The 13,909-nt window shown below is 40.5% G+C and overlaps 2 protein-coding genes across 4 annotated transcripts in view; one reads left to right on the forward strand and one right to left on the reverse strand.

Moving 5' to 3' along the window:
• mamo (maternal gene required for meiosis) overlaps positions 1-13,909 on the reverse strand; it is a 129,703-nt gene that overhangs the window by 109,369 nt on the left and 6,425 nt on the right. The gene's annotated exons all lie outside the window — the stretch shown is intronic.
• On the forward strand, positions 4,070-5,796 carry LOC6901529 (uncharacterized). The gene is made up of 2 exons (XM_002134167.3): positions 4,070-4,458; positions 4,529-5,796. The coding sequence occupies exons 1-2, from the start codon at positions 4,195-4,197 to the stop codon at positions 5,258-5,260; spliced, it is 996 nt and encodes a 331-aa protein (XP_002134203.2). The 5' UTR covers positions 4,070-4,194; the 3' UTR covers positions 5,261-5,796.

The following is a 13,909-nucleotide window of genomic DNA, read 5'->3' on the forward strand; positions in this document are numbered from 1 at the left end:
CGAAGGCCTCCGAGAGGAGTCCTCCACAAATGAGGCAGCAAATTCTGATGATATTTCGGATGGGGGGAATAACAGTCTTTTTAACTGCTGATTCTATTGGTTTTGTGGGGGAACTTCTGGAGGAAAAAGATACCGAGCACTATTTGGAAGTCTTTCTTGAAAGTACAACGATTCAGGGGCCTATCGGGGAACCTCAGTAGATACTACAACCAGTTCATCCCTCAGATCTTTGGACTTTCTTCATCAGACGACGCCAAGCCCCAGTATATCCCTTTGAACACCTTTTGAAATGTACTCTTCTTACGTTTTTCATCGATCTACTTCTGGCAATCGATTCTCTACGACTTCCTCCTACACTCATTTATTATTGAAAAGTTTCAGTCTGCCTTTAAAATTCTTTCGAAAAAATTCCCCAACAGTCGAATGCAATTATCTCATTCCCCCTGCTAGGATGCCAATTAACTTGGAATCAATGGATCAATTCAATTTTCATTAACAAAGCAAACGAAACGAAAGCGAACAAATTATTTTCAATTGATTTATAGAGGCAACGTTTTTTTTTCACATTTACCTTTAACACCCATCCGAATCCAACCTTTTCCTCTACTTATTTTGTATTTTTTTTTTTTATGTCATTTAGCAGAGTATTACCAATTTTTTTTTCCATTGGGTGACGTCAAGTTTTTCAGTCCCTTCCATTTCCCAAGGGTAAGTGAAAATTCCATTAATAAATAAAAACCTCCGACTCACCTGCAACGAGAGAGAGAGAGAGAGAGAGAGAGAGAGATGGTTAGCTATGTTTAGTGGTGATGGTTAACCTACTCCTAGGTTAAAAAAGAATTTCATTAAGTGCACAAAAAAAAAAAAAGGAAAGAAAAACTAAAAGAAAATACAAATAAAATTATAAATAAAAAGGAAGAAAAGGGGGGGACAAGTGGATAAACTGGCCAGCAAAATGGCGTCCACACACACACACTGACGTGTGTTTGGGTGTGTGTGCTCTCACACACATTGACACTAATAAGCTGCCTGCCGGGTTTTGCGTGTGTCAACTTTTGCACTTTTTGCGCAAATGCAAATTGTGTAAAAAAAAACAAAACAAAACAAAAAAAAGGGAAATAATAAAAAATGAAAGAAAACATATTTTCACACGAGACACACACACCGAACCCCCCCTCCCATACCAACCCTCCTTAAACCCTCTGCACTTATCCCATCCCGCTCGCTCGCACACACACTATACGCTCCAGCGATTCGTTCGGGCCAAAAGGGAGATGCACATGCCACACACACACACACACACATACATATGTGCATATGTATATACTGTGCGATATATAATGCACTTGTGTCTAGGGCTGGGGCTATACTATAACTTCATTCCAATGGCCGCTGCTTTTGGCCCTGTTCTGGGCTCTGGGCTCTGAGCTCTGTGCTCTGTGGGACGCACATGCACACGCCTACAAATTGATTGTAGAATGTGTGGCAAGTGTGTGCGCCGTGTTTAGGGTTTAAGTAGGGTATACGGTGGGTTGTAGGGTGAAGCAGAATGCAGGTAACACAGGCATCGTGTGAGGCCTGGGTGTGACTGTGTGTGTGTGCATATTGAATGTCTAGCAATAGTCCAAATATTTGTTGTACAGCCCAGCCCCCAATCTCCATCCCCAGAAAACAAACAACACGCAAAGCCCGAAAACAGGGCTTACAAAATTACACTGAAACCAAAAACGAGGGGGATCTATAATAGATATCCTATGGAAAATACTCCTGGAAAGGCAGATCTCTTGAGAGCTTCAGCGTCCCCTTTCATTGGTTAAGATTTTTCTACTTGCTATGAATATTTAATACCTGAAGAATATCTAGATACTTCTAGATATACCCTAATTAGTATTTATAACTATTATAACTATTGATCTGTAGCTCTTTTATGTTCAGTTCAATTTGAATTGTATATAGATTCGTCGCAATCTCTTTCCCTTCGCCATGCAGCAGTGCCCCTCGGTCGATTCGCTAACGTTTTAACGCGCGATACGGCCTCAACTTTAAATGATTGGAATATGCAGAGATACTCTGCTTGGAATATCTAAAACTTCAAAGATTCTGAATGATTGAAGGGATACCCAAGGGAAGTCATTCTTAAGCCAATCAGAAATGTGAAAGTTTATAGTTTTACCAAGCGAATTGCTGATTGCCTGGCAGAAAGTTTTTCTGTAGGCTCCTGCTCAAGTATTTATAGGATTAGCATCCTGGTTTTGTTTCAGTGTAGGTCAGAGAGTAGGCGTGGTATGGTTTTTGCGTGTCTCTGTGTGTGTGGATAGGAAAGGATGTGGATGTGGATGTGGATAGGTAGGCAGTAGGGGTAGCTCAATTTCAGCTAAGGACAACAGCAGCAGACCTAGAGAAATATACACTCACACTCACGCTCACACTAGCACTCACTCCTTGCTCTTTCTCTTTCGTTTTGCTTTTCTCTTCTGCTTATTTCGATTCCTCTTTCTTTTCTTTGGCTGAAACGCATTTAATGGTCGAACGAATGGTTCCCCATTCAGCAGCCTCGGTGGGGTTGGAGGAGGGTTGAGAACACAAGGGTAGAAGAAGGTGGAGGAAGGTAGGGGTTGTTCTAGCAGTCACGCAGCGGCGGTAAGGGTTGCTTGGGCCGCCGCCTCCAGTGCGTGTGTGTGTCTCTCTCTGTGTGTGTGTGTGTGTGTGTGCGGGATGGCAAATAGTTTGCACCCGAGCCCGTGCAAAGGGTGGGAGGGAGAGGCCTTGTTTCTACACGTTTAACCCATTGGCTGCCATTTTCAGGCTGCCATTTAGCCCATGGACACAAACAAGCCCACAGTTCCCATTGCTAGGAAATAAATGTCAAAAGTGGAGAGGCCCCGGAGGCCCGGAGAGATGGTGTCGAGGTGTACCCTCGAACCTCGAGACTTGATTGATCAAAGGAACCAAACACCAGGAACACTATTGGAGAACAGAGATATTATGCATCCTTGAATAAATGTCTCATAAATGATAGCTATTGGTAGAAAAAATACGTTTCTATGGTTCGTATGAATCTATGGGTTATCGAAAATATAAGGTAGTATTTTGGGCTATAGGAAAATTGATTTGAATCAAAGGGAAGCCCAAAAATTGACATAGTTTAAGCAGAGTCGCGGTTTCCTTTGGGGTTCCTTTTAAAAGTTGTGGCTCCTTAAAGGCTTTTTCTGGAATCTCGTAACCCTTCCCTGGTGAGATCTACCCATGGACATACGATGAAGATGCAGATACAGATGGAAGACAGATACCGAAAGTCCCCTTATAAAAATAGAGTCTTCAAGCTGTTGTCTTTAAAAGTTCGAAGTTCCAGAACTTCCATCAAAGTTCTTGGATCAACTTCAAAGCTGCCTCTCCCTCCCTCTATCTCTTTGGTTTCTTTCCATTAGATCTTGAAATCTCAGTTTCGTATAAACATAATTCTCTTTCCCTGCTGCCCAGTTCGTTGTTTGCCTTGTGACATTCATTCTCATTCTCTTCCTCTGTCGACTGCATTCGATGTGGCGCACGCGCAAAACGTGTTAGAACTTGTTAGAGTGAGACGGGGAGACAGATCGGCCAGGGAAGGAGAGAGAGAAACCGCAGAAAAAGAATCGCACAATCGTCGCGCACACACACATGTTCAAGGTTAACCCAAAGCCCGCTCAAGTGTGCAAAAAACACACTTAGCTCAGCGGAACAATGAGAGGTGGAACTAACGAAGAGAGAGAGAGGGAGAGGAAGAAGGGTGGGGAGAGGAGAGAGGAGGATAAGCAGCTGTTATACGGTTAGAATGAACAATGGATCTGCATATTTACTGTACATCGAATCGATCGAATCGAAGTGCAACGAAACCAAAACGAATATTGATACCAAAATTTGATCGATTTGATTGATTGGAACCAACAAAATTATACGAAAGTTAAGTGAAAAGCTAGACAACTTTTCAACCGTTAAACCGGTTCTAGTATTTGACAACACTGGTTTCCTCCATTGTGGCTGACACACGAAGTAGTCCCATGCCTTCCCTTCATTTGTCTTTACATTGAGCTCCCATTTTTGTTCAGAGTTCAGAGTCCTACTTCCGAATAAACACTAAACATAATAAAAAATTTCCGTTGCTTAAAATTTTATCTTTATCTTTAAATTTTCAGTGTGCAAAAACATTTGAAAACGATGGCACTAGACCAGCAACGGGTTGAGGGAGTGACAAGAGTCGAACCGGAGACGCCTCTGTCAGAGAAAGAGAAGAAAGAGCAACGGGCCCGACTGATCAAGGCCCTGGGACGATTCAGGCCAAGCGATGCGACTCCCCTGCAGTTTTACAATTGTGTCCGGGAGATGTGCATCATGCACAATTGCAGCATTGACGAGGGCCTCGAACGGGCGGCCATCGGTTGGCCCAAACTAAGCATTAGACAGCGGCAGCTTTACAATTCGGTATGTCCTTGGAACCGAACTCTAAAATAGAGAGAATTCCTAGTCCCTAATCCCTACTCTCTATTCGCAGCAACGCCATGCGGAGCTGCCCATTCCAGTGCCGCGTCACCTCATCTACAGTGCCTTCGAAAAGGAACGAAACGGTCTTTGGACCTTGGGCCGCTCCTCGGCGAGCAACACCGGACAGACAATGTACACAGTGGAGGCATACAAGCCACCGCGGAAACTATCCCGGATGAGGTCCCAACTGAACGCCAAGAAACCCATTTACGACAATTTGCGGAGTGTATCGCCAAGGAGTGCCGCCACCCAAAGTCCTCCGTCAAAGAAGGCTGTGTGGGTGTCGCCAGCCTCTGGCCGCAGGATCCGGTCTCTGACGCCGACGCCAGTGCGAAAACTTCCGATAAAAGGGTCAAAGGGATCCGAAAGTCGCAGCCCGGATAATAAACAGAGAAAACGCAGACTAGGCAAGAAAAGGAATCGAAAAAGTGGAACGATAAGCCCCAAAAGCTGGTCTGGTTCAAACTCTCCCTCAGGATCCACATCCAGGTTCGGCTCCGGATATGAAACACGTTTCGGGTCGGCTGGTAGTGGCAGTATTGGCACCACAGCTCAAAAACTCTCAAGCAAACAGAAGAAAAAGGTCAAATCAAAGAAGATTGCCAAAAAATCGATCAAGTCAGGTCCGCAAACCAATTGGGAACGAGCCATTTGTACCGTTCAACAGTATCTGATGGAGCAAGCCCATAGATCTCATTGGGACAAAATGTTGGTCTCACGTCGAGTGGATGCTCCCCCATGATAATCGTAATTCTGTCGGAAAACTGTCGATTGAGTTGGATAATTCCTGCAGCTGTTCAATCACTGGACGAATTTGTGGTTCATTCATTGCCTCATTGTTGTTCCATGCCCGAACTCTATCGTGAAGGAACTTTAATTCGTCTTGCATAATGGTCATCCTCTCGTTTGCTTCCTCCAACTTTTTAGTCAAGCATTTCTCAGTCATTTTGTACTTCATCTGCAACCAGCGGAGCAACGCGATTTCAGTGACAAGATTTGCATTATTCGTTCTTAGATGGTTAATAACATCCTCCTCGTCCGACAGTCGATCCGCAGCTCCCCCAGGGCGGCATTGAGGTCTGTCTTTCTCTGGGCTTGTAGCTCGTCATGCTCCCTCTTACGCATTACCACTTCGTTCAGCGACTTTTCCCTGCCTTCGGTCAGACTGGACTGTTCAAAATACGATATATACTGTTACAAGCACTAAAAATACTAGGGAATCTACCAAAAATTAAATCGAAATTGCAATAAAAGCTTTAAGAAATACCATCAAAAATACTATGAAGACTTTTAATACTATGTAATCTCCATGAATATTATCAAAAATATAAAAAGTTCTAGAAATATAAAATACGGAGGCCTTAAAGAATGGGGTTAAACATAAACTTTAATTTCAAAAGAAAACCCAATCAATTTCTGAGAAAAATACCAACAATATCGTACAGAAAATGCAGACCCTTGTTTTGTTTTGTTTAATCCTAACATAATTTTGGATATTTCCCTCTTTATGAGTGATTATGTATGTTGCTAATGCTTCTGCTTTTTGAGGGCTACTTTTTGGGGAACTGCCTTGTTTCCAACCGGGCGTGATGAACCGTTAGTTAAAGCGCCAACAACAAGTACAACTACAACTACAACGATAGCTAATAAAACATTAACACACACACGGCGAGAACCCGAAAAAAGATAAATAAAATCAGCAAACGCAAAAAAATAAAAGCGAAAAAAAAGCTAGAAACTAATGCCAGCGCTTTGGGGTCGCATCCATTGATGCCCTATTAGATCCACAGAGTCTGTTCGAAGCGAAGATTTCGAGATGAAACATAGATTGAACCATAGAACCATAGAGTGAACTCAAAATCAGGGCTACTAAAATCGTGTACCTTAGAGTTTTAAGGGCATTACTCAACTTACTATCTACGAATATATAATCTTTGGATTTTTTCGGATTTGTGTAGATTTTTGCATTCGATCAAATATGGAATTGATTGCAAACTATTGTCTTATCATAAATACCCCATACCCTTCTTTTCTAGGGTAAAGAAATTCGCAAAAAAAAACACTTTTTTTTGCCAATCGACACGCAGAAGAGCAGCGATGTCGACGTCAGCGTCAGCTTCGGCAGTTGAGCATTTGACCTAAATTTTGGGGACAGAGCTCTTCTGTTACTTTTCCCTCTCTCTCGCTCTCTCTCTCTGCCTGTCCCTGTCCTTCTTATTCTTATTTTTTGGCTCGTTTTCGACTGCTTCTACTGCTGATTCCTAACGCGCTTTTGTGCGTTTACCCCCCAAACACACACAAAAATTCGCTAATTTCGCAAATGAAAAAAAAGAAGAAACACAGAAACAAACACACACAAAAGCACATTTCAATTCCGCATAGAGCACGAAAGAAACACCACAAGAAGAAGAAAAAATAAGCAAAAAAAAACCAAAAAAAAAAAGGCAACAGCCTGAAACAACTGTACACAAAAGCAAAAGTCAACCGTCAGTGGAATGCCTCTCCGGGTAGCTTTTTTTTTGTTGTTCTTTCTGTTTTTTCTGCCTATGCGACGATCGTTCTGCTTCTTCTTTTTTGGTTTTTTTGGTTTTTTGGGAATTCTACTGCAAAGATTTCTTTGGGATGTATTTTATGTGGAATTTATGCGAACATTTTCGTATTCTACCTGTTCTTTGGGCAGACTTCTTCCACAAAATTCATTTGAAGTAACAATATTAAAGTAATAGATACGTTGCAAAAAGGATTCATAGTAATTAAGGGAAAAGACTTTGTGATTTTACAAAAATATCCATAGATTTCTGGATAGATTTTAGCATAAAAGTTTGGAATTGAAGGAACCCAAACTGCAAACGAAATTGCATATATTCTTTGAATGAAATTTTGGTATTTATCACCCATAGAAGGGCTAAAGGAGTTATATTCTAAATAAATTGCAATTTCATCAAAATATGAAAAAAATTTTGTTTTTGAAAACTTGGCCATAAGGTGTTTTTTTATATTATTTGATACTTTCTTATTTTTTATTACTATTTGAGCACCCATATGCTCTTAATAGATATCATTTGAATGGAACTATAAAGTCTTGCCCTTTAAAAAAAAATAATATATTCTCAGGCCGTCGATTCCTTTAAGCCTTATTATATTATCTCTTGCTTTCAGTCGCTCAACATCTATAATTATTAACTAAGTCATTATTCGTGTGTTCTCTGAAAAGTTTCTATGATCTTTGTCTAATCTTTTTGCATTTCTTAATTTTCCATTAATGTTTTCCATTCATTTAACTTTCCCGGATTGTTCGTCTCTCTCTGCATAATTTCTGTAAAACTTTCTGTAGAATCTTGTAAAAAGTTTTTTAGCCCCCACAACCCCCCTGCCAGCCACCTTAATCACCTACTGCGTTGCCAGTGGCTCTCATCTTCTTTTTTTTTTGCTAATTCAATTCGTTGCTACTGCGTCTGTTGCTGCTTTGAGTCATCCATTGGCGGCATTACCTGCCTTTCACGGCAATCTATCTGTATTTGTATCTGTATCTGTAGCTGTATCTGTAGCTGTATCTTTTCCTTTTATTTTCTTCTACATTTATAGCCGCTTACGCACAGGAAAAAGTTTCTGTGGGGGGATGGAAGCAGCGTCATTGCCCACCAATTGACGTCGTTTCTGTTTCTGTTTCTGTCGCTGTCATTGCCAATTGACTTTTAACTATTTTTGTACATTGTAATATGATTATAAAGATACATCTTTATCTATACATAAAATTTAAAGAAACCTTTCCTAAAGCTTAATGGGAAGCACTTCGCAATTCATTCTTTGATCGCAAGATTAATGCAGATCGCATAAAGCATCTACAGTTGGGAGCCCATCTCTTAAATTAAGTATCTTTGTATCTGCACATCTGTTTGGACTATCAATGGATGTATCTGCCCACTCGCATGTCTCTGTGCATGCCCAAACACATTTCCGTGAGGCGCTAACTAGTCGAAAGCTGCTGCTAAACTTAGTAGCATTAACTAGCTTAATCCCTTCCCGCACCAAACACATCTCTGCCCTTCTACTGGTTTTTTTTTTTTGGCTTTTGTTGTGTGTTGTCAAGCTGCTGTTCGCGAAGGCAAAAGTACAGCGCCGATTACGCAATGCGTTCGTTGTGTTTCGCACTCAGATACAGATACAGATACAGATAGATAGAGGGAGACGGAGAGACAGCAACAGCAGCAGCAACAGCAACAACAAAAGTTTTTGTTTCGTTTCCGCGATCAACGCGCTCCGCTAGCGAACAAAAAAAAGCTCTCAAACACACACAGATACACTACAAACACAGGCACAGACAGAAATTCGCAAAAACGTACCTTGTGCGTGCGACCCAATTGGAAATTTGGCATACATAGAAGAAGAGAGGCAGAGAGAGAGAGAGACGAGTGACGAGTAGGGCAGAGAGGAACCCAGAAGCACAGCTGCTTGCGATGGGACACACTACAGTTAGACACACACACACACACACAAGCACACACTAAAGATTGTATCTGTGTGTGCGAAATGATACCCTAACCATGCGGCTAAAGGGCAGACTGACTTTGCCATGGGGTATGCAACATTGGCGGAGCGATACAACAGATTCAACAGACCGAGGGGCATAGCTGCTAGACGCGTGACACATGTCTTGGTTTTGTTTTTGAACTAAACTTGACATAGAGCATTTATTATTCTCGAGATCGTTGAGATCGTTTTCCAAGTAGTTTTGTAGTTTCTTCTCCAACTTAATTTCGTGGCGAAATTAAAAAAAAAATATGTATATGTATATATATAGAGGAAATTATAGCTACATAAAGATATATGCATGTGTGTACATATATTCATTGCTCATTTTTGGGGTCTGTGGGTCTCCCCCTCCGTCTGTGGGCTGACCTTTGGCTTGACCGTGGGCGTGAATTGCGAATAATTGCAAAAACCCAGAGACGAAATGGCACAACAAAAAAAGTGTTTCTAGCGGGCCCTGCTGTTGGCGGCTGGTGGCTGGTGTGCGTTGTCGCACAGCTGAAATTCAATGCTACCCACACAGATACGCACCACACTCACACGCAATCTACACACACACACACACTGAAGCACTGAGCAAATTAGTTCAGTAGGTGCGTTGCCATTGTTCCTGTTGTTGTTCTTGGGTTTAATTTTAGCTGAACAAAATATTTCTCAACATTTTGCGAGAGTGTAGCCGAGAAATAGGGGGGGGCAGCGACAGCGGGCAGAGGAACTATAAAAATTCGCACATATCTGTCCTTGACACACATTGCGTATACGCAATCTACGCAGCCGGCTTCCATGTTGTTTTTTTTTCTTTTTGTGAGTGCGTGCGAATTTTTTTTTTGCACATTTTGCTTGCCATTTTTTTCCTGCGTTTGACCTACATACGAAATCTAACAGATACAGATAACATATGCTGCTCCCCCAGACATGGAATTTTGTTGTAGTTGTTTTTATTTTTGTTTTTGTTTTGCAAATGCGGAAGACGAATTTCGCAGCCATTGGCCTATGGAAATCGAAGGAAAACCTGTCATTAATTAATGATTGTATCGCTTGGATTTTCTCTGCTGAAATGCCAAAAGGCCAAACGGTCTTGAACAGCTGACAGTAAAAGATACTTTTTCATGCAGTTTTCCGAATGTCAAAAGTGAATCAGAAAATTGCAGATGTTCAGAATAAATACTATACCAAACAGACTCATGGAAAAGGTGATCTTTGATTGTGTTTATTTCCTGGTTTAAAGAACATTATATTTTTATGGTCTTAGCTTCAGATTTCATTTGTTTAAATAGTTTCTTCTTCTATTTGTTTGCTATAATTGTTTCTGTTGTATATTTTTGTAGATTGTGGGCACGATGCCTACGTGCCTCTCTCTCTTCTTTCGTTTTTTGCTTGCGATAATACAAAAAAAAAGAGGTAGGTTTTAAATGCGAAAATGTATACACGTTTTGAAATAAAAGTAGGTATATATTTGTTAGAGTAATAAACTCTTCTAGGGCAAATGCAAATTGAAAAGATCATTTTCTAAAGGATTTTCTTGGGTTTTATTTAAGGGAAAGTCATAGTTTTAAATATAATAAAATATTTATTTAATGTTTTATTATTTTTTTAATTAGGAATAGTTTTTCTTACAATATTTTGTGCTATTTAGGTTTATTTTTAAGGCAAACCATAGTTATTAGGATTTTAAGGAGAAGAATTGAATAAAGATTCTACTTTGGGACTTTTTAAGGCATCAGCATAGAATATTTCGTTTAAAAAATAAAGTTTTCTAAAGAGCAGCTTTCTTTTATCTGTATTTAATTGTGTATCTATCTATGTATCTTCGTTACTGCATTCTTAAATCAATAAACCCTGAAAGGCTATTTCTTTATGGATGTAGCTATTGGATCTCTATGGATTGATGAATATCCTAGGTGAAATATCTCTTAGAATGATCCCTGATATTGCAGCCTTTCATGCAATATATCATCAGCTATGTATCGGAGTATATATATATATATAATATATATTATTATTATGTATATGCACCCCCCACCCGAAACAAAAATGTCAAGTGTGACTGATAAACGAAATCAGCAAAAAAAGAAAAAAACGCTGGCGTCTATCTATATTTTTTTCTGCTTTTCATACTCTTTTGTTGTTTTTTTTTGCTTGGTGTTTGCCAAACATACGCGAAATTGCGTAAGCAAACGGCAAACGGCAAGCGATAAGCGTGCGAGCGAGCGAGCGCGCGATTAGAAGCGTTCTCAGTGCGTGCGAGCGAGCAGGCAGGCGATTAGAAGAATCAGAGAGAACCTCGCACGTACGCAACAAGAGAGTGGAAGACGAGGCGGCGTGAAAAAGAGAATTCGCAATAAATATCGCAAAAACACAAACACACACAGAGAGGCGGACGCTCACGGCGGCCACGCTGCTCTTCAACTTGACTTTGAAAAATGTTGACAGAAAGAGCGAGAGAGAGAGAGAGAGAGACGCAGACGAGACCGCGAGCGAGAGCAGGCCAAGGCTTAATTTTTGGCAACATTTTCTTTGCGTTTTGCGTTTGCCGTGTATTTGTTTTTGCTTTTTCTTTTCGATGCGTGTGCCGTATGCTACGCACTTTTTTGTTTTTGTTTTTCTGTGTGTGTGATTGCGAATTTCTCAGGTGTGTTTTTGTTGCCGAGAGAACGTTGCCGTCGTAGCCCAGACCAGAGTTCATTGACTTTTGCGAAATTTGTGCGTGCCTCTGCCTCTGCCTCGGCCTCTTTTTGTTTTTTTTTTTGCATGGTTTTGAGGCCTATTGAAGTGCTGCTGTCGCTGTCGTCGACGTTTTCTCTATCGCTGTCCCTGTCTGTCTGCTTGAACAATTTTAGTGCGTGTCGTTGATCTCTTTCATAGTTTTGTTGGCCGCACGGCGTTGGTTCATTGAACCTTTTCGATTTTGGGACTACTTTTTGCGCGGCACAAAAGTTCAATAGACTCGCGAATTTTGCTTTTGGTTTAGGCCTCAGCATAAAAGAATTTTATTAATCATTTGATCTTTTTTTTTGGTTTGCTGGAAATTAATTGGGTGGAGGCTATTACTAATAGTTTTTATTTATAATCTTGGGCAATTTAAACTGATATTTATTTGAGTCTTTAAATATTAGAGGATATTTCAAATGGAAAATGGCAGACCCCTTCCTGGAAGCCATTGGCACTGCCTGGAGGTAAGCAGTCCTAAAGTCCTTCAAAAAGTACAAAATTTGCAAATTTTCATAGAAATATAAACATTTTTTTCCTCTATAGAGTGTAGGGATTGAATGGATTTCACCAGTATTCCTTCAGAAAGGAATTCCCCCAGGTATAATGGCGATTATCAGAAAGAAGTCTGCTCCGAAAATTTTGTATAAAAATCTTAACTCTGAGATCTAGGAAAGCTGCAGATCGGATGCATTAAAGATTCCAAAGAATATCCCTTCTCAGGGATCAAAAGATCGCTATACCCAAATACATATCTTCGATTTTTGGAACTACAAAATAAGGGCAACAATCTATGGTTTTGATTATTATTATATATATGTATCTATTGTTTCTGCTCTCTTGCTCCTCTTACACGCCTCCTCTTGACCCCCTACGATGATCGACTAATCGCATTCAACAATCGATCTTTCCCAACTGCTCCTCCTCATCCTTCACCGCTCTATCAATTCTCTATATATCTTTCACTCTCTTTCTCCAACACAGAGATCGTTCGCTGGGCGAGTTGTCATCATTTTTCAACGCTTCAAAGTCGTGAGGGGGTGGTCCAGGGCCCAGTGCCCAGTGCCCAGTCCTCGAGGGGTAAGGGCATTATTTATGCCAAATTTATGCACTTTTTTTTACTCTTTTGTGTTGATTCCGCGGCGGCGGCGGCGGCTTCTTCGTCTGTCTCAACTTTCGAAAGTTCTCTTTTACCTTTTATTTTTATATCTATTTCTTTTTTTTTTTGCCACCATTTTGGCCCAAAGTCATGGGAAACAAATTTTGCAATGGTCAAAATGAAGTGGTCGCTGGTGCCGCTTTTTGTCGATTCTCTCTCTCTCTCTCTCTGACGGTGAAATTCGGTTTCTAATTGCCGCCAAAAAGCAAAGCTAGTGACATGGACAAAAAGGTCAGGCCTTTCTTTCAGACACACACACACACACACACACAAATTAGAAGATTATTTAAATCAAACATTCAGTATACCCATGTTTCAGGTAAAACTTTAAAATTATACAAAACCCATAATGGCAGAAAACGTAGAAAAATTAAAATTTTTCCATATAAATTAATATTACAATATTTTATATTAGCCTTAAATTTAATAATAAATATAAGCACCCAAAATGAAAACCCTAGTATTGCTCTCCAACACAACCCTGGAACACAAATTTCACGCGTCATACAGCAGCGCCCATCGCCCATCTGCCCAAAATCGGATCGTGAGAAGCTTCGATTTTGGGCGTCACTTGATGGCGGGACTAATATGTATATCATTCATCTATAATCTCCCTACCAACTCCCCTAGGGAATCCCCGCCAAAAAAAAGTGTGTTCCCCACTTTGCAGCCACAAAAAATAGACCGTCATCGGCTTCTCCTTCGCTTTGGTCTGCTTTTCTATGTTTCTCAATTTCTAAAATAAAACAAAAAACAAAACCGGATTGTTCATGTGAACATTTGTTTTTTTTTCCCCCCCCCCCTTTTTCAAACGCAAATCAAAGCCAGAAAGAAAGACAAAAAAGAAGCAGAAATTGTCACCCAAAAAGAAACCCCAACGGGGTTTTGATTTTGCAAAAGACACATACCCTTCTGGCTAAGGTATACGGGATTTAATACGAGGCAAGATCGGTTCAGTATAAAAAACCTTTTGTTTCCCCAAAAAACTCTGTC

The sequence above is a fragment of the Drosophila pseudoobscura genome, chromosome X (genome assembly GCF_009870125.1).
Source record: "Drosophila pseudoobscura strain MV-25-SWS-2005 chromosome X, UCI_Dpse_MV25, whole genome shotgun sequence".
Classification (NCBI taxonomy): Eukaryota; Metazoa; Arthropoda; class Insecta; order Diptera; family Drosophilidae; genus Drosophila; species Drosophila pseudoobscura.

Bases quoted from the DNA above. Each gene is read 5' to 3' on its own strand.
- LOC6901529 (XM_002134167.3), top strand. From the start codon at position 4,195: ATGGCACTAGACCAGCAACGGGTTGAGGGAGTGACAAGAGTCGAACCG. The intron at 4,459-4,528 runs GTATGTCCTTGG...CTCTATTCGCAG, and splicing joins AGCGGCAGCTTTACAATTCG to CAACGCCATGCGGAGCTGCC.